The sequence below is a fragment of the Pecten maximus genome, chromosome 5 (genome assembly GCF_902652985.1).
Source record: "Pecten maximus chromosome 5, xPecMax1.1, whole genome shotgun sequence".
NCBI classification, from domain to species: Eukaryota; Metazoa; Mollusca; class Bivalvia; order Pectinida; family Pectinidae; genus Pecten; species Pecten maximus.
Genome location: NC_047019.1, coordinates 20204406 through 20227462, shown reverse-complemented (window position 1 = coordinate 20227462; position 23057 = coordinate 20204406). Strand labels below are relative to the sequence as shown.

At 33.4% G+C, this 23057-nt stretch overlaps 1 protein-coding gene across 2 annotated transcripts in view; it reads left to right on the top strand.

The window, feature by feature from the left end:
• The first annotated feature begins 2606 nt into the window (after window positions 1-2606).
• Window positions 2607-23057, top strand: part of LOC117327457 (glutathione hydrolase 1 proenzyme-like) — a 34831-nt gene continuing 14380 nt past the window's right edge. Inside the window, exon 1 of one of the 2 annotated variants that reach the window (XM_033884453.1) lies at window positions 2607-2731. In XM_033884453.1, the coding sequence (XP_033740344.1) occupies window positions 2622-2731 (110 nt within the window). In that variant the 5' untranslated portion in view covers window positions 2607-2621. Of the gene's footprint in view, window positions 2732-12577; window positions 12639-23057 lie in introns of those variants that run through there. The other variant, XM_033884454.1, reaches the window with a different exon arrangement.

Here is a 23057-nt window from a genome sequence, read left to right as displayed (position 1 = left end):
GAGCTCTCCGGAAGAGGGTCACAGAACACCGCAGGGAATCATCACCTGTGGGAGCACACATGAACCAGCGTTCCCACTCCTTTGCGGTACAGAACATCAATGTTCTAGACCAGGACCCGCGCTGGTTTCAGAGAGAGGTTAAAGATCTAGAGGCGATCTACATCTCGGTATCTAGACCCCCACTCAACCAGAGGACGCTACTATCTACCACCGGCGTACGCCAGCCTGATTCAGTCACATGACTTAGCGTTAATCCCTGGGTCACGTGACTGAATCACACACCAGATTAGTCTGTAGCCCCTGACTGACCACAGGGCTGAAGAAGGCCACCAGATAGTGGTCGAAAGCTACCTGTGAGTAGAATCTATGTGTTGAGTGACATTGTAAAAAGATTTTATTATTATCATTTTATTCTCTTGTCACATATTGACCTGATGTATAGAGAAAAACATATTTACAATATAATAGATACAATTAAAGTAGTGTTCGTAGTTGAAACATGGCACTGTTTCACAACAAAATATTTTCATTCTAAACAAATAGTCATATGAAATATTACAAATAGTCATGTCAAATACAACAAATAGTCATATTAAATACTACAAATAGTCATATTAAATACTATAAATAGTCATATTAAATACAACAAATAGTCATATCAAATACAACAAATAGTCATATCAAATACAACAAATAGTCATATTAAATATTACAAATAGTCATATCAAATACAACAAATAGTCATATCATATACAACAAATAGTCATGTCTAATCCAACTAATAGTCATATTTTGTTTTGTATTAATGAGATTCCACAAATCATGTAATGCGCCAGAGATCGTGAAAGGTTCACGTCACTAGCACTTATTAAACTGTCATGATAAACAGGAAACATCAGATTCGTCAGGATATCATCTACGTTTCAATACAGATGTGACAAAAAGACCGATTATGAAGTCTGCATCGCATTTAAGTCAACAGAAAATGGAATTGTGGTCTTCGTCGTGTTTAGACTCTCTTACTCGGGAACCATTGCTTAATGCTCAAGACTTCTAAAACTTGATAAATTAATCACGCCCTCATATGAAAAAATGGAATTTGCTAACATCAGAAATAATCATTTCCTTGGTATTGTTTAAAGGATTACATCTTAATGGTACCAAAAAAAAGACAGATGAAAGTGAGATAGAGGTTCGACAGTACATCGCATAGAATTTAATATTTACTTAAGACATTGTTTAGGTTAAGTTTGAAAATTTGACTTATACTGGTACATTTTTCTTTTTAATAAATTTGAGAAGCATGGAAATTAGTATATTCACACACAGACGATGATCAGAGTCAATGTAAGTAGTCCTAAAATCGAAGATTGAAGTAATATCAGTGAAACGAAATCGTGATATACACATGAAAACTGATCTGTCAGCAAAATAGTTGAAATACTCACCACACCACAAAAAAGAATGGAATAGACCTTTTTTACATAACAATATACACATTGAAAGTTTCGTTAGAAGCTATGGACGTGCGAAGCGTGCCTGCGTGCCTGCGTGTCTGCGTGCCTGCCTGAGAAAGAGATCAAGATAACGAATCTTGAGACTGTCTATTTAAAACGGCTATAATGTTCGATTGGATTGATATTATACAAATATATCATTTATTAGGATTTATTAGGAAACATTATGGACGCAGGCTGAAAGCCTCTATATCCATATCCAGTAAATTACAAAGATATAATAATTAAATAATATCAGTCCGGTGCAATGTACATGTAGCATTTGGAGATTATTGTTCTTTATATATAAACCGGTTATTTTTCCAATAATTTTCCAACAGGATTTCAAACTGATAAACAGTTTCTGCATTTATGACATGTTGGGGAAGACTGTTCCAGAGATCAACAATTCGATAGCTAAAGAAGTGTTTCCTTGCATCCCGTCGACATCGTTTTTTGAAAATTTTCATGGGAGTATGTGCAAAAGTCCAGAATATTTTAAACGAGGCACCGATAATCGACCATTAAAACACACGTAGAATCACTGAAGTTGACATCTGAGTGACTTTGACGCTTGAAAGAGTAGGACTTAATTCATAAACATGTGTTCAATAGTTCGCACGTGAGCAAATTCCGAATCGTCACAGGTGTCCAATAGCTTACACGTGATCGTGCAATAGTTCATAATATACCTTACGCGTATAGTAGTAAGTCAAGTTAGTTTAAAGTCCCTCGTCGTGCTGAAATGTTACTGAAGAACTGGTGACATAAAATATTGATATTTTGAAAAACAATGTATACGATTGTTATGAGGATATTATCAGTTATTTTGAGAATGACCATGCATACTCATGCTACTATATTAGCAATAAGAAGAAGACACGTGGCACGATTTACCACAGCTACATGTACATTGTAAGTTTGTTTACACGTGCAGAGCGGTAAGTACCTATCAAAAGATTTGTTATTAGTTAAGTGGCTGCCCTCTCCATCCAGTGGAGATTAGGCCCGATTTCCTCAGATTCCCCAAGGGAGTGATTTATGATAGATGCATTTTACCAGGACTAGATGTCCCTTTCATCGCCTCGGGCGAGCGTGTATCCAAACTCCACAACCACGGGAGGCATGTCAGTTACTTTCTCGAGGTCAAAGTTGAGCGACATTCTTCTTCAAAGGTCAGGTTTAGCAGCCTATGTACATAGCTGCCCTGTTGTTGATTACCACTCATCGAACAAGTAAGTACATACAGTTTTTGATAAGTAGTGGTGTATGTTTCATTAGCTGATTTCTATATATTTGGGCATTTCAGGGTGACGTGGTACGGTTAACCATTGTAAGTTAAACAATGATAATGTACAAAGTGGACCTTACGGACGCTCTGGCAAGTAAAATTATCCATGTCTATAAACATGTTCCTTCAATATATAGAGTTGAGTGAATACCTCATGTTGAAACTTATTTTTGTACAAAATGTTTGGATAAAATTATCTAAACCGAAAACAAATACTTAATCTGGAACCGGGAAAACGTTATGGTAGAAGTTGCTAGCAGGGTCATTTGTTACACAACCTGATAAAGCTACAGAAAGTTTGGTACCTTGTTTCTAAGACTGATGGGAGACACTACCAGACCAACCATCAATCATGTCGCGTCTGTTTTTCACATTTTTGCTTATTTTTGCTTTCAAAATCTAGCCAAACGTTTTCGTAACGCAATCCCCTGGTAACCACGATGATCCTTAAATATCGCATACTTCCGTCAGAGAAATCCGCTATCTTTTCCCTAAATTTTAATGATTAATATTAAAACTATAAAAAAAAAATCGAGGAATTAAAGGTAAATTGTGAAATATTAAATTTAACCCTCCGTTTCTGCCTCTATTTATTTATGTACATATGTATTTACTTATTCATTTATTATTTTAAGTTACAAATATTATTTTTTCCTATAATTTCATCGAGTGTACGAGGAAATGATACAAAACAAAAACTTTGTAAATTTTACCAAGTCGAATATTTTTTCCTTTTTGATGTTGTATCGTATATTGAATAATTGCTCATGTTTCAAAAGTTTGGTTAGATTTAAGTAAAATAAAAAAAATAAATCAATGCAACTTCAAAATTACTGAATAGTTTAAACTGATAAACCCAGTTTAATCAAACATATTGATTCCTTGGGGCATTGTTTTCATCCCTCTCAATGAAATATATCTGTAAATTTAACCTAGAAACATTGAATATTTTATTTATTATTTTTCCCCATCTTAACCGATGTCAGTTTTAATCTGCCTCTCTGTCTATGTGCTTGCCGTGTTAACAATCTGCTTAATAATATAGTTCCATATACGGACTCAAGTTTCGGAGGAAATTAACATGAATTAGATAATCAACAAGCGTAATACTCCTGCAAATTAATGCAAAAATGTTTGGATCGATATGTTAACGGCAACACATGTACAGCTGTCAAAATATGGCGGAGTGGCATGTCTGTGGTTGTGAATATTGTAGGCCGACATATTGAAGTCGTTTGCAGACGGGCACGAAAGCTGAATACCAACAAACAAATCCCGACTGCAAATATTAAGACCTGTGTGTTATATATCCAATCACTGTCACTGTAAGTAAGTAATGTATGTGATTATTATGATTTCTAACTTGAGACGGACATTAATCGTAACGAGACACATGTTCGTTGGACACGAGCTTTGAAAACTGGCTTGTTGTTCATGCAAGTTGAATATCTGCCCATTACATATCAGATTACATTCTGAGGCTAGTAGTAGAAATCTATGCTGTAGACACTGGTTCCGCACGTTGTGTACGATTCCTGAGTAGCTGGGTCGAGGGGAGATAATCGTTAGGGTTGTGGGAGATCTCGCGATTCAAATTGATGTTAATTTTTGGGGAATATTTTGTTTTGATATTTCAAAAAAAAGTATCTCCGTCAAATGCATTACTTTACACTCCAAATACTATGATCTGTCAGATCTGTTCGGTCAAAAAACGAGTGAAAATATCATTTATATTTTCACCATATAACCTTAAGTTCACTGCGAAAAATGTAATAAATATTAACTGCGAGACGGTGTCATGGAAGACATTAAGAAAAAAAAATTGTTTAGATAAAATAGGAAAGATAGAATCCCAAATTTAGTCGCCTCCTACGACCATACGTTGAAAACAACAATTTACGCCCTGTACCTGCCGAACAGCAGTACGGTAATCCAACGCTGCACTGCACACACACAATGTATATGGAACGTAGGTGCGTATACCGTGTTCAACCTGTTCAATCAATTGTGCTGAATCAAAAATATGTTAAGCGATATTATGAAAGCTCAGGTCTTAAAAGTTTGAAAATCTCTGGCTGTTTTGTACCTTTGAAGAATGTTCTAATTACTTTTAAAGCTAGTGAGTCAGTGTTTGAACAAGCGGAATTAGTGGGAATACTCCGACCAATATAAACATATGTAATTAGACTGTGTAAATATAGCGCACTGGGGAATCCGGAACTGAAGAGTTACTGAAACACTTCTTTTATGCGATGTATATTAGGTAAATAGACAAGTGTCAATATTTCATTTGTTTATATGGCAAATTGAGACGTGTGATTTCCATAGGTACATCAGAACAAACTTTTGTGTGATTTACACGCACAAAATCCTTTGATATCCTCCTAACTTGGAATTCTCCTTTAAGCGAATCAATTCAACAAAAAAAATTACGTTTTGTCAGTTAGGCTTTATGTTATAAACATATTGATGTCATGTTGCCACAAAATGACGTCAGCACTTCATTAAGAACGATTTGTGATTATGACGGAATTTTTCAATTTGTGTACCCCGGGGTTAGCATCTAGTAATAATACATTTGAAATGGTGAACACATAAACACCACTTTCATTATGGCTAAGAAAGGTTGATGAATCGTTATCCGTCAAAGTGTGTGGCATCCATGTTATGTTTAAAGGGGGGGGGGGGGGGGGGGGGGGGGGACAATATGTAGGGAAAATATCAGTACCTTAGATTAGCTTTTTTAGTTTTTCGTTTTGCAGTTTAGCGGCTCGGTGTTCATAACGTCGCACGACCCTGTGCTAGTAAAGCGATGACACCTCCTCGTCGGCTGATATCCGATACTTACCTGGTCGACACTCACAAACGCATGTCGATCACCAAATAATATTTGAATACAACCCAGTGTCCTCGTGCGTAGTCGGACAATACTGAGTCTATACAAACTGGCCTTGGAGTAAGACGATATGTTTACCTAGAATCGGTATACAAAATCAACAAAGACTTGCAATGTCTACCTGCACTACCACACTACAGTATGACCGATCATTTTGTATGGAACGCCAGAGCTGTCTTAGGTGATCAAATATGATTATATTCGGTAGTTATGTCTTTATATGATGTAGTTATACCATTATATGCGGTGCTTTTTTCTTTATGTTCGGTGGTTATGTCTTTATATGCGGTAGACACATCCTTATATTCGGTAGATACGTCTTTATATTCGGTTATAGTTATAGTTTATTCAACTTGAAGCCTTACGGCTCATAAGTATAACATAGAAGCATCAACATACACATATACTTAGTATACAATACGTAACTAATTGTTATAGAGGATGAACAAAACAGTAGGCGTAACTGGTGAAAAACATCCGCAAACATTGATTTTAACAACAAAAGCACAATTTGTCAGAGTAGTTTGGTTTGTTTGGTTTGTTTTTGTTTAACGTCCTATTAACAGCCAGGGTCATTTAAGGACGTGCCAGGTTTTGGAGGTGGAGGAAAGCCGGAGTACCCGGAGAAAAACCACCGGCCTACGGTCAGTACCTGGCAACTGCCCCACGTAGGTTTCGAACTCGCAACCCAGTGGTGGAGGGCTATTGATAAAGTGTCGGTACACCTTAACCACTCGGCCACCGCGGCCCCATTGTCAGAGTAGTCAGGGGTGGACAAAATAATATACATAACTGGAGACAAGTACCTTAAGTCATTAATAAAAAGTAAATAATACAGTTTGTAAGAGTAGATAGATAGTAGTTACCAAACAATAGGTATAACTAATATAAGTATCTAGGATTTTTCAAATGCAAATATATACTTTGTGAGAATAATTAGATGATGAACAAACAATATATATAAATAGATATAAATAGAGATAAGTAACTAACATCGTTAATTCAACACTAAATACAAAGTGTACATAATTGAGATGAATAGTTAGGGTATGAACAAAAAATAGGTATAGCTGGAGATAAATATATACAATACGATATTGATCTATACTAAAGGTTGGAATCTCGACCGTAGTAACCAGCTTGATTGTAAATATTTTCCAAGATTACATAACTCTTTTTTATTGTGAACAGAAAGCAATTGGACAAGTTTAAAAGAAGACGGGCGATTCCAATAATATTTTTTAATGAATCTTTTTCGAATATCAACATATATTGGACAAATAAGGATGAAATGGAATTCGTCCTCTTCTTGGTTCTGGTTGCAATAACGACATAACCTATTTGACCTTGGAATATTACGATACCGGCCTTCTTCTATATAAAGCTTATGCGATGAAAGTCTTAATTTCGAAATAAGTTTACGATACGGATCAGGAATAGATTTTGTTAGATAGAATTGCAGTGTGAAGGTGTCAACAATATATTTATACAGATAACATTTAGAAGATCTTTCAATAAATTCATTTCTTGCTTGGATAAAAGCATCAATCAAACTCTGCTTAAAGCAATGTAAAAATACCTTTTCATTATCAACATAATGAGTTAACCAGACACTACCGAAACCAGAAGACAATAATATTTTTTTAACTTGGCAACGCCAATTACAATTTCTGTGGTTGCAATCCTCCATCTCTTCATAAACCGACTTAAGAACAATATTCTCACATTTGATCAATTTCAGCCAATATTTTATTATTCGACATTTCCTGACGATATGCACCGGCAAACGTCCTAATTCCGAATATATCATGAAGGAAGGCGTACTTGTCTTAACAACAAGGATCTTTCTCAAAAAATCAACATGAACCTTTTCTACTTTGTCTGCAACATGGAAACCCCATGTTTCTCAACCATAATTGAGAATAGAGGAGACGTAAACATCAAAAACGTTCAATTTAGATTCTACATTAAGGGATAAATTATTACAATGTTTCAACACATTATACATACATTTACGGCCTTGTTCTGCAATAACACCTTGAGTTTTTGTGAACTTACCATTAAAGTTAAATACTATACCTAGGTAGTTAAAACGATCAACAATCTCTATTTCATTGCCATCAAAGTAAAAATTTTCGACAACTCGAAATCTACCACTATTACGAAATACAACAATCTTTGTTTTATCAGTATTGACTGTTAATTGCCAATTGTCACTATATTGTTTTAAGGAATCTAACATTTTTTGTAAGCCAAAAGCAGTTTCTGAGAAAAGGACAGTGTCATCTGCATACATAAGAAGAAAAAGTGAAACATCTCTTAAAAACAAAGCGTCACAGGAGGAATTAATTAGTTCATTTTCGAAATCATTAACATACATAGAGTAAAGAAAGGGAGACAACCCCTCCCCTTGCATCAAACCTCGGGAGCAAGAGAAAAAATCAGACAATTCAGACTTAAATCTAACACATGATTTCAGACCTTTATATAAAGACTTCAAAACATTTAATAATTTCCCTCTGATTCCACTCTGGAAAAGTTTCAAAAACGGTAGACATAACCTTATATTCGGTAGATATGCCTTTATATGCGGTAGATATGTCTTTATATTCGGTAGATATGTCTTTATATTCGGTAGACATTTCCTTATATTCGGTAGTTATGTCCTTATATTCGGTAGTTATGTCCTTATATTCGGTAGTTATGTCCTTATATTCGGTAGATATGTCCTTATATGCGGTGCGTTTCCCTTTATATTCGGTAGTTAAAATGAAACTTTACATTCGGTGCAAACTTTCTTATATGCTGTGCAAACTTCCTTATATGCTGTGCAAACTTCCTGTGCAAACTTCCTTATATGCTGTGCAAACTTCCTTATATGCTGTGCAAACTTCTTTATACTATGTGCAAACGTCTGTATGATGATGACCAAACCCGGAACTTTTTGAGTGGATGAATCCTACAACGACATCGTACAGAGAAGCGTCAAAGCAACCCAGACTCCAGAAACTCCAAACAGATTTGAAACATCTGGAATCACTGGATGACATCGATATAAGTCTTATTTGACTTCTTTGATGTATCTTGGCGTTTTCCCACAACTAATGTTTGTCCTTCGCGACTTCGTATGGTATATAATTATGAAATACTAGAGTTTCCTTAGCTGTATAACTATTTTGAAGAAAAGTTATTTTTCATTGTTGTTTTAAGCATATTAATGGGCTGATAACAAGGGGTATGGCGCATATTGGCATGTTTCGACCTAACGGTCACCGTTTTCAAAATCAAAAAAATAAATATTGAAAACTGAGTTTTTGAATACAAACCATAAATCTATAACAAATAAAGATTCTTATTTGCGAAAAATTGGTTTGTTCATTGCAATGGATATTTCATAAAATGACCGTAAATTTGCATCATCGGGCTATTTGCAACTTTCGAGGGTTTTCCGTTTCCCGAATTCATATCATTTTTTTACATAGAGCGCATCGGAAGACCAACTTTTACAATGTCTAATTTTATTCTATATACCAAAAGACAACTAAAATCCTATTCTTAAAAAGTGGTCCTCCGATGCGCTGGTATAGAAAAATTGAAAAAACATAGTTGATAAAACATTTTAATTTTAGCATTAACTAGACTGACTCTAAATGATAACATAAACTTCACATGTTAGTCCGCATAGCTGATATGGTAGAACGATCGATTATCAACCCGAAGGTTTGGAATTCGACACACTAAGATGTATCTTATTAATATTTTGTTATGTTTCTAAAAATGATAACTTTCAATTTTTCTTGGTCGTATTTGAAAGATATTTTCAACATAAAACACATATTTGATATGAAGTGTTTAGTATAAAGATAGAAATGTTGAGATAGAAAATTTTCACTTGGATAAAAAAGAGTGAAATCATAACCTATTTACTCCGTATCATTCAAAGTAAAATTTGAATGCATTGTATAAAATTCCTATTTAACATGTCAGTTTAACTTTATTTCATATGCATGATGGTATTGATCTACTACATAATCCGTTCACAACACACAGCGCGTCAATGGACCATGACGATCTATTTTGTACTGAGGGAATCACTGGGGTCACGTGATATTTTAACTGTGCTTTTAGCCCGGACTATCGCTGTACGTGGCCTAGGTCAGAATAATCGGAAACGACCATACCTCTTTCTAAGTCAATGAAAATGATATTAACAAGCATGATTAAATTGTCTAAGCATACAGTGAGGACGTTAAGTATACCAAACTTTCCCACTAGAAAACAGACTTTGTAATTTATTTCTTTGTGTGGAAAATGAAGCCTGTTTTTCATAACTTTTCCATTAAGCACTCACTTCTATGGTGTTCCGTTAGGGCCAAATTTCCAATATCGCTCCTTCGACCTAAACGCGAAGGAGCGAAAACACGATGGCGAAGGAGCGAGGGAGTGAAAATACGATGGCAAAGGAGCGAAAACACGATGGCGAAGGAACGATGGAACTTCGCTCCTTCGCCATCGTGTTTTCGCTCCTTCGCGTTTAGTTCGAAGGAGCGATATTGGAAATTTGGCCCTAACAGAACACCGTAGACTTCAGATTAAAAACCTCGATGTTTATGATATACATGTATCTCAAATAATAGTCTATAAGTGAGTGATTTTGCTTCTTGTTAATTCAACCACGGACAATGTACATACTAATATGTGTCCGTGCTTCAAAAACAAAACCAAAACAAAACCAAAACCAAAAACATGCATAAAACAAAAGATAATACACATACACGTCGCAAGTTTTAATTGTAAATAGTTTATATAGTAATACGGTTGCCTTCTAGCCCTTTAGTTCTGTCTGAACCGGCTGACTAGTTAAACCAGGGGTCGCGGGTTCGATCCCGGTGGAGGTACACTACATGCTTTTCTGTTACATTTGGAAAATGAGAGGCTTTTTGGGGATAAAACCTGGGTTAATGTGTGTTCGGGGCAGGTTTTAATTGTAAATAGTGTACATAGTGATACGGCCTCCGGCCCTTTAGCTAAGTCGGTAGAGCGACGGACCAGTAAGCAAGGGTCGCGGGTTCGATCCCTCTGCACTTTTACGTTGTTAGTAGCATATGAAATGTGGCAGTAGAATAATGATGTCATTATGCAGTGCACATGTCATCACGGATATGATATATGCGATCATCTGGAATCCGACAATGCAAAGTGAAGACAATGCTAGTCACATCAGGACAAACAATAAGAATTTCAGCCGATATACGTATAGATGTAATACATTGTGTTTACATGTTGTTGTTATCTTGTTTTTTTAATGGGGGATGTATAATTTACAGTCTATGTATTGGATTAGGCCCTTATATTGACCTAGTTTGTAGCATATTTTGCAGATGCGTTGTGTCATTATTTTAAAGTAACATCTTCCCTCTCCCCTCCCCCCCCCCCCCACCCCCCCCCCAAAAAATAAAAAAAAAAAAAAAATAATAAAATCTGAAATTGTGGTACATGTTCTTAGACTGTCCCTGTGTTTCCTTCTAGATTAACGGTGAGTCAGGTGATGGGGCCGCGGTGGCCGAGTGGTTAAGGTGTCCCGACACTTTATCACTAGCCCTCCACCACTGGGTTGCGAGTTCGAAACCTATGTGGGGCAGTTGCCAGGTACTGACCGTAGGCCGGTGGTTTTTCTCCGGGTACTCCGGCTTTCCTCCACCTCCAAAACCTGGCACGTCCTTAAATGACCCTGGCTGTTAATGGGACGTTAACAAAAACAAACAAACCAAACCAGAGTTTAGACATTACCACTGATGACTCTCTGCCTATAACACACAATTCTTAATTCTTAATTAATTACAATGTCAAACCCTGACGTTTCTCACACCACTTGGCCCTTCGATTGATGTTTGTGTTCGCAACACTTCGAAGAGTTCCGTATCACATGTTTTGGTCGATAAACGTGTATTTGCCGATAAACGTGTTTCGGCCAATCAGCGTTGATTGGCAAAACGTTGATTGGCCAACCGGCATCAGAAACCTTCGGATTTCCGTAAGACAGATGGAACACGCAAGGCCTGGAAGTTTAGTAACACCTACCTATTGTGGTAGAATTCCTTTATTCAAATTTTCAGAATGGGAAGTCTTAGAGTCGTGATATGAATAACTTTTCAATACCTTAAGTATATCGTTTAACTTAAGTTAACCCCCCACCCCACCCCAAAAATGCTTCACGGAGAAGGCCGAATGGGGTTACGTAAATGCCTAAGTTGTCACGAGTTGTCACGAGTTGGTCCGCGGTTACTTTCCCCAAATAGAAATGGATTACGTGTAGGTATAAACAAATGCACGTGGGACATATCATACTCACAGGCGCTTGCATAGAAAATATGACTTTCAATTTTTTTTTGATATGACAGTGGTATGTGTAATCTGTTCAGCTTAACAGATTACACATACCACTGTCAAAAAAAATGAAAATAACATTTTCTATGCAAGCGCCTGTGATCATACTCGCTACCCTCCTCGATTGCATGTTTTGTAATCAATATGTAGTTTTACATTAATTTAAGTATTAACAATATGTAGCTGCGGAAACTTTAGATATTCGTGATTAAGGTAATGTCTTAGGTTTGTGATATGTCTTTAAACAAAATTACGCCTGATAATATCATCCAACAATGAATGTTACAGTTATAGTCGATTTAATAGTCCTAGCCATAGCGTACACATTAAACAAACAAATCAAACAGCGAAGAAGTTCCCGGATTTTGATTTGACATTTTAAATACGAATTACGGTTTATGTGTATACGCTCGTACTTTATAATGAAAGTGCAGAGTTCACGCACTGCTGCACATCCTTCAGCGGTAGTGTATATATACAAATGTAGATATATGTGGCCGCTCGTGAGCAACGCTTGTAAGGTATAGACAGCCATGTACAACCTGGAAAAGGGGAAAGTCAGCGATAGGTAAGTAGTTCGATAAGATTCTTATTTATCAAATTCTAATTAGCGATAATAAGATGCATACAATGTGTCGTTTGGAAAAAAATAGATTCGGGAATGTTCAACTATAAGAACGTGGAGAAACAAGTGTATAATTTCTTTGCAGTTTAGAGTTATGCGTATATTGAACAGGAACCGAATAGCAATATTTAGGTGACTCTTTCTTTTGCATCTGATTTTAAATGATTTTAGTAGTTTTAAATGTACGATTTAATAAGAGAAATGTCGTCTGCTAACACGAAAAGGGCCCATGATTTATTAAGGGTAATTTATAAAAGGCAAACGTTTTCTTAGAGTATCTTATTGCTAGTTCCAAAGTTTTCGAACAGTTCTACATGTGCCATAATGTGAAATACTTACAGGTTATGATAGCGATTCAAAACGGAAGACAAGCATAACAGCAGATCTATATAGCAAGGTGTACGTTATTTTTAAACTTGTACATTTGTATCCGTATGAATACATGTACCATCAGATAAAGTGATAGAGAGCTAAAGGATGTCCATATTTTAGGAAACAAGTCCTATTGAGACTCTGCAAGTAAATACTTCGATTTTAGTTTTTAAAATATTCCCTATAACATCCTACTTGATTACCTGTACGTCTAGAAGTATTTTCTGTAGGCGTATAATACGTCGGAAAGAGATTGATGAATGGAGAACCTGCAAAATCTACATGTGATAATAGTATGAACCTGTGGCTTAAAATCCGTGTGTTAAAATCATTTTGACAAACGCCTACGTCCTGAATCTAAGTAACAAAGAAAAAGTGTTTGTTTTTTTTTAAGTTTGAGCTCTTGTTCAAGGGCACGTTAAACTTTAAAGTACAGATAAATATAATGTTGGTATTCTTGCTGTGTACATGTACAAATCTGTATATAAAAGGTACGCCTCACTACACCTACACCATCCCTACCGAGACACGTGTATATTCATTTTCCATTGATACAGGACAGACATCACATTAGGAGCATGTCGCAGGTGATTTGTATTTACCTTGATTATGTTGTTTTACTAAGATATAGTCCTGCACAAGTTAAAAACAGTTCGAGGAAATCGGATACAAACGTTGACAAGATCAAAATGTTTCATCACTTTTAGTATGGTGACGTGAACGTGACAACATTTATTCATTCTCAGTGTTGTTTTGTGAGAATGCTCAGTATTTTACGTAAGCAAATATTACCTTTCTCTATATCATTTAACACTTTACACATGACATTGATCAATCATGTATGAAAGGATTGCCATAAATATACCGAAATAATTGGGCGGAGAAAACACATTCAGTGTGTCAACAGCCCTCATTTACAATTAACTTTTCACGAAAAAAGCATTATCTCCAATGCTGTCATGATCACTCTAGTTAAAAAGAAGTTACACTTTCAGATCATATTATTTTCTTCGCACATATCTTTAAAACTTATATTTCAGAATTTTAAGAGATTTTCATTGCCCCGACGTCCGTGGTTATAATAAAGACGGTTGCGATTTAGGAAGTTACCAGGTTGAGGTTTTCAGTTGTTGGGAGATAAAGATATTAAGAAATGAAAGACTTACAAATGATTGTATTTGTCAGTGGATACTGACTCCGTGCGGGTTACTCCGGGTCGAAGGGTCAGTATGTGTACCACTGTCCCCCTGTACCACCTTCATTTAAATGTAAATGAAGCCTTAGCCATTGTCATATTTACAGACATGTGTACGTAAGACCTAACCCCATTAACTATCATCTCCAATACATGTTGCCGCTTGCAAGGGCATGCACTAAAAGTATGACTATTTCCTGTAAGTATCTCACTGCATGTCCTATAGCGGCGACTAATTTTGGGGACCCCCTGTAGGGTCGGGGATGGTTTCTCATTTGTCTTCTGACCAGGGGACAGTGGAGATCCAAAGAATAAGACCGGCTATATCCCACTGCGTGTCAATCGTAAAATGTAACTGAAAGTTGGTTCCTTGGAGAATCGAGAATTTTCTTCCGTGTCGTCTATTCAGGGAGCATTGGAGAGATCTTCTGCCGCCATTGCAACACTGGGGATCTTAACTGTTTCCTTTTTTTCCTCATTACTGTCTTTCTGTCATTTGTTCTCTTACTTTATGTGTCTCCTTGACACCCGTCCCCATACGATCCTGACTGTTTGTGTGACATTGACACCCGTCCCCATAGGACCCTGACTGTTTGTGTGACATTGACACCGTCCCCATACGACCCCGACTGTTGAAGTCTCCTTGATACCCGTCCCCATACGACCCCGACCGTTGGTGTGACCTTGACACCCGTTCCCATACGACCCTGACTGTTGGTGTGACCTTGACACCCGTTCCCATACGACCCTGACTGTTGGTGTGACCTTGACACCCATTCCCATACGACCTTGACTGTTGCGAGGTCGTTAAACCACTTAAAAGTATATCGGTGGTTTCCTGATCGAGCTTAATTCGATGACGGCGTTAAAAACAAAACAAAAAAGCTTGACCTTGGCTTTTTTATCTTGGTGAGTTTGACATCTAGCATTCTTTAATTTCTCTGATTTTGGAGATCTACATGTATATGTACAGTTTATTGATCAGATTCGCGCTTTTTCAAAAGCGGACTCGCATTTGGCCATACGTCTGAAACTGTTGATTGGCTACTTATGCTGTGTCTACTAGTAAACCAATTTTAATATTTCGCTTCTGAAAACCATACTTTCAAGGAGAACAGCTACAGATACAAGTTAAACCATACTTTACAGTAGAACAGCTACAGACACAAGTTAAACCATACTTTACAGTAGAATAGCTACAGTCATAAGTTAAACCATACTTTACAGTAGAATAGCTACAAACACAAGTTAAACCATACTTTACAGTAGAATAGCTACAGACATAAGTTAAACCATACTTTACAGTAGAACAGCTACAGACATAAGTTAAACCATACTTTACAGTAGAATAGCTACAGACACAAATTAAACCATACTTTACAGTAGAATAGCTACAGATACAAGTTAAACCATACTTTACAGTAGAATAGCTACAGACACAAGTTAAACCATACTTTACAGTAGAACAGCTACAGACATAAGTTAAACCATACTTTCCAGTAGAACAGCTACAGACACAAGTTAAACCATACTTTACAGTAGAACAGCTACAGACACAAGTTAAACCATACTTTACAGTAGAATAGCTACAGACATAAGTTAAACCATACTTTACAGTAGAACAGCTACAGATACAAGTTAAACCATACTTTACAGTAGAATAGCTACAGACACAAGATAAACCATACTTTACAGTAGATCAGCTACAGACACAAGTTAAACCATACTTTACAGTAGAATAGCTACAGACGCAAGTTAAACCATACTTTACAGTAGAATAGCTACAGACACAAGTTAAACCATACTTTCCAGTAGAACAGCTATAGACACAAGTTAAACCATACTTTACAGTAGAACAGCTACAGACACAAGTTAAACCATACTTTACAGTAGAATAGCTACAGACACAAGTTAAACCATACTTTACAGTAGAACAGCTACAGACACAAGTTAAACCATACTTTACAGTAGAATAGCTACAGACACAAGTTAAACCATACTTTCCAGTAGAACAGCTACAGACACAAGTTAAACCATACTTTACAGTAGAACAGCTATAGACACAAGTTAAACCATACTTTACAGTAGAACAGCTACAGACACAAGTTAAACCATACTTTACAGTAGAACAGCTATAGACACAAGTTAAACCATACTTTACAGTAGAATAGCTACAGACACAAGTTAAACCATACTTTACAGTAGAACAGCTACAGACACAAGTTAAACCATATTTTACAATAGAACAGCTACAGACACAAGTTAAACCATACTTTACAGTAGATCAGCTACAGACACAAGTTAAACCATACTTTACAGTAGAATAGCTACAGACATAAGTTAAACCATACTTTACAGTAGAATAGCTACAGACATAAGTTAAACCATACTTTACAGTAGAACAGCTACAGACATAAGTTAAACCATACTTTACAGTAGAATAGCTACAGACACAAGTTAAACCATACTTTACAGTAGATCAGCTACAGATACAAGTTAAACCATACTTTACAGTAGAATAGCTACAGACACAAGTTAAACCATACTTTACAGTAGAATAGCTACAGACACAAGTTAAACCATACTTTACAGTAGATCAGCTACAGATACAAGTTAAACCATACTTTACAGTAGGACAGCTACAGACACAAGTTAAACCATACTTTACAGTAGAATAGCTACAGACACAAGTTAAACCATACTTTACAGTAGAATAGCTACAGACACAAGTTAAACCATACTTTACAGTAGAATAGCTACAGATACAAGTTAAACCATACTTTACAGTAGGACAGCTACAGACACAAGTTAAACCATACTTTACAGTAGAATAGCTACAGACACAAGTTAAACCATACTTTACAGTAGAATAGCTACAGACACAAGTTAAACCATACTTTACAGTAGAATAGCTACAGACACAAGTTAAACCATACTTTACAGTAGAATAGCTACAGACACAAGTTAAACCATACTTTACAGTAGAATAGCTACAGACATAAGTTAAACCATACTTTACAGTAGAATAGCTACAGATACAAGTTAAACCATACTTTACAGTAGAACAGCTATAGACACAAGTTAAACCATACTTTACAGTAGAACAGCTACAGATACAAGTTAAACCATACTTTACAGTAGAATAGCTACAGATACAAGTTAAACCATACTTTACAGTAGAACAGCTACAGACACAAGTTAAACCATACTTTACAGTAGATCAGCTACAGATGCAAGTTAAACCATACTTTACAGTAGATCAGCTACAGACACAAGTTAAACCATACTTTACAGTAGAATAGCTACAGACACAAGTTAAACCATACTTTACAGTAGGACAGCTACAGACACAAGTTAAACCATACTTTACAGTAGAACAGCTACAGACATAAGTTAAACCATACTTTACAGTAGAACAGCTACAGATACAAGTTAAACCATACTTTACAGTAGGACAGCTATAGACACAAGTTAAACCATACTTTACAGTAGAACAGCTACAGATACAAGTTAAACCATACTTTCCAGTTGAATAGCTACAGACACAAGTTAAACCATACTTTACAGTAGAACAGCTACAGACATAAGTTAAACCATACTTTACAGTAGAACAGCTACAGACGCAAGTTAAACCATACTTTACAGTAGAACAGCTACAGACATAAGTTAAACCATACTTTACAGTAGGACAGCTACAGACACAAGTTAAACCATACTTTACAGTAGAACAGCTACAGACACAAGTTAAACCATACTTTACAGTAGAACAGCTACAGACACAAGTTAAACCATACTTTACAGTAGAATAGCTACAGACACAAGTTAAACCATACTTTACAGTAGGACAGCTACAGACATAAGTTAAACAATACTTTACAGTAGGACAGCTACAGACACAAGTTAAACCATACTTTCCAGTAGAACAGCTACAGATACAAGTTAAACCATACTTTACAGTAGAATAGCTACAGACACAAGTTAAACCATACTTTCCAGTTGAATAGCTACTGACACAAGTTAAACCATACTTTACAGTAGGACAGCTACAGACATAAGTTAAACCATACTTTACAGTAGAATAGCTACAGATACAAGTTAAACCATACTTTACAGTAGAACAGCTACAGACACAAGTTAAACCATACTTTACAGTAGGACAGCTACAGACATAAGTTAAACCATACTTTACAGTAGTTCAGCTACAGACACAAGTTAAACCATACTTTACAGTAGAACAGCTACAGACGCAAGTTAAACCATACTTTACAGTAGATCAGCTACAGACACAAGTTAAACCATACTTTACAGTAGAATAGCTACAGACACAAGTTAAACGATACTTTACGGTAGGACAGCTATAGACACAAGTTAAACCATACTTTACAGTAGAATAGCTACAGACACAAGTTAAACCATACTTTCAAGGAGAATAGCTACAGACACAAGATAAACCATACTTTACAGTAGATCAGCTACAGACACAAGTTAAACCATACTTTACAGTAGAACAGCTACAGACACAAGTTAAACCATACTTTACAGTAGAATAGCTACAGACACAAGTTAAACCATACTTTACAGTAGAATAGCTACAGACATAAGTTAAACCATACTTTACAGTAGAACAGCTACAGACATAAGTTAAACCATACTTTACAGTAGGACAGCTACAGACACAAGTTAAACCATACTTTACAGTAGAATAGCTACAGATACAAGTTAAACCATACTTTACAGTAGAACAGCTACAGACACAAGTTAAACCATACTTTACAGTAGAACAGCTACAGACATAAGTTAAACCATACTTTACAGTAGTTCAGCTACAGACACAAGTTAAACCATACTTTACAGTAGAATAGTTTTTCATCACGTCAGTTTGCAGGGTACGATCCTATTTCAAATGCACCTATGTAAACTGCAGTCAGCGTTTTCTTAAGTCGTGGTAACAGCAACGATATTTTTTAATTACCCTTCATCCATTTTACGGCGCTTACGTAATTGACCATTAAAATAGAATGTATTCAATTACATTCCAACAGGGAAATGGGACACATTGACGTGTCTATTTGTATCCGAGGACGATTCAATGGGCTATCCACAATACCCGTGATATGATATGTCAGTTGAGATATATTTTAGTGCAAAAAATAATGAAAGGACTGGGAACAAGTTATTTCAACTTATGTTATGGCCTTTTCAGTAATGTTGCGCAACAAAATATACAGATATATGCAACCTTTAAATAAAACATAGGGTTTTACATAATCATATTTAAAATTCATATGGAGAGAGATAGAGAGTTTTGTTTCGTAATTTCTACTAATACTGCAATATATACAATCATGGCCGCAGTTGGACTATATACACATTCCCTTTTCTCTACCATATACTTTCCTCTTCTTCTGCACGCAGGTCCTTCGCTTTTCATTAGTTGTTCATCTTAATAGTTTCAAATAGGCCAAAACTCAAATCTTAACGATTGCAAATGTAATTAGTGTTCCTTAATAGTTACGGTTACTAAATACTTTAAATTAAGTAATTAAAGTTACTAGATACAATGTACTTGCAATATGAAGTAATTAGAATTACTAAATACATACAATTACTAAGAACTTACAGTTACTAATTTATCACAGTTACTTAATACAGTTACTTTTTACTTACGGTTACTAAGCAATAACAGTTACTAAATAAAACGGTTGCAAAATTATCACAGTTATTAAATACTTATAATTACTGAGTAATTAGTAACTAAATACTTGCAGTTACTAAGTAAGTACAGTTACTTAATACTTACAATAACCAAATAATAACAGTTACTAAATAATAACAGTTACTAAATACTTATAATTACTTAATACTTACAGTTACTAAATAATAATAGTTACTAAATACTTATAACTACTTAATACTTACAGTTACTTAATACGTACAGTTACTAAATAATAATAGTTACTAAATAGTTATAATTACTTAATACAGTTACAAAATAATACTAGTTATTAAATACTTATAATTACTTAAAACTTACAGTTACTAAATAATAATAGTTACTAAATACTTATAATAACTTAATACTTACAATTTCTCAATTATAACAGTTACTAAATATTTAAAATTACTTAAAACTTACAGTTACTAAATAATAATAGTTACTAAATACTTATAATTACTTAATACTTACAGTTACTAAATAATAACAGTTACTAAATACTTATAATTACTTAATACTTACAGTTACTAAATAATAACAGTTACTAAATTATAACAGTTACTAAATACTTATAATTACTTAATACTTACAGTTACTAAATAATAACAGTTACTAAATACTTATAATTACTTAATACTTACAGTTACTAAATAATAACAGTTACTAAATTATAACAGTTACTAAATACTTATAATTACTTAATACTTACAGTTACTAAATAATAACAGTTACTAAATACTTATAATTACTTAATACTTACAGTTACTAAATAATAACAGTTACTTAATTATAACAGTTACTAAATACTTATAATTACTTAATAATAACAGTTACTAAATAATAATAGTTACTAAATACTTATAATTACTTAATGCTTACAGTTACTTAATACGTACAGTTACTATATAATAACAGTTACTAAATACTTATAATAACTTAATACGTACAGTTACTAAATAATAAAAGTTACTAAATACTTATAATTACTTAAAACTTACAGTTACTATATAATAACAGTTACTAAATACTTATAATAACTTAATACTTACAGTTACTAAATAATAATAGTTACTAAATACTTATAATTACTTAATACTTACAGTTACTAATAATAACAGTTACTAAATACTTATAATTACTTAATACTTACAGTTACTAAAGAATAATAGTTACTAAATATTTATAATAACTTAATAGTTACAGTTACTAAATAATAAAAGTTACTAAATACTTATAATTACTTAAAACTTACAGTTACTAAATAATAATAGTTACTAAATACTTATAATTACTTAATACTTAAAGTTACTAAATAATAACAGTTACTAAATACTTATAATAACTTAATACTTACAGTTACTAAATAATAACAGTTACTAAATACTTATAATTACTTAATACTTACAGTTACTAAAGAATAATAGTTACTAAATATTTATAATAACTTAATAGTTACAGTTACTAAATAATAAAAGTTACTAAATACTTATAATTACTTAAAACTTACAGTTACTAAATAATAATAGTTACTAAATACTTATAATTACTTAATACTTAAAGTTACTAAATAATAACAGTTACTAAATACTTATAATAACTTAATACTTACAGTTACTAAATAATAACAGTTACTAAATATTTATAATTACTGAAAACTAACAGTTACTAAATAATAATAGTTAATAAATACTTATAATTACATAATATTTACAGTTACTAAATAATAACAGTTACTAAATACTTATAATAACTTAATACTTAAAGTTACTAAATAATAACAGTTACTAAATACTTATAATAACTTAATACTTACAGTTACTAAATAATAACAGTTACTAAATATTTATAATTACTGAAAACTAACAGTTACTAAATAATAATAGTTAATAAATACTTATAATTACATAATATTTACAGTTACTAAATAATAACAGTTACTAAATAATAACAGTTACTAAATACTTATAATAACTTAATACTTACAGTTACAAAATAATAATAGTTACTAAATACTTATAATTTCTTAATACTTACAGTTACTAAATAATAACAGTTACTAAATACTTATAATTACTTAATACTTACAGTTACTAAATAATAATAGTTACTAAATATTTATAATAACTTAATAGTTACAGTTACTAAATAATAATAGTTACTAAATAATAATAGTTACTAAATACTTATAATAACTTAATACTTACAATTACTCAATTATAACAGTTACTAAATATTTATAATTACTTAAAACTTACAGTTACTAAATAATAATAGTTACTAAATACTTATAATTACTTAATACTTACATTTACTAAATAATAACAGTTACTAAATACTTATAATTACTTAATACTTACAGTTACTTAATAATAACAGTTACTAAATAATAACAGTTACTAAATACTTATAATTACTTAATACTTACAGTTACTAAATAATAACAGTTACTAAATACTTATAATTACTTAATACTTACAGTTACTAAATAATAATAGTTACTAAATATTTATAATAACTTAATAGTTACAGTTACTAAATAATAATAGTTACTAAATAATAATAGTTACTAAATACTTATAATAACTAAATACTTACAATTACTCAATTATAACAGTTACTAAATATTTATAATTACTTAAAACTTACAGTTACTAAATAATAATAGTTACTAAATACTTATAATTACTTAATACTTACATTTACTAAATAATAACAGTTACTAAATACTTATAATTACTTAATACTTACAGTTACTTAATAATAACAGTTACTAAATAATAACAGTTACTAAATACTTATAATTACTTAATACTTACAGTTACTAAATAATAACAGTTACTAAATACTTATAATTACTTAATACTTACAGTTACTAAATAATAATAGTTACTAAATATTTATAATAACTTAATAGTTACAGTTACAAAATAATAATAGTTACTAAATAATAATAGTTACTAAATACTTATAATAACTAAATACTTACAATTACTCAATTATAACAGTTACTAAATATTTATAATTACTTAAAACTTACAGTTACTAAATAATAACAGTTACTAAATACTTATAATAACTT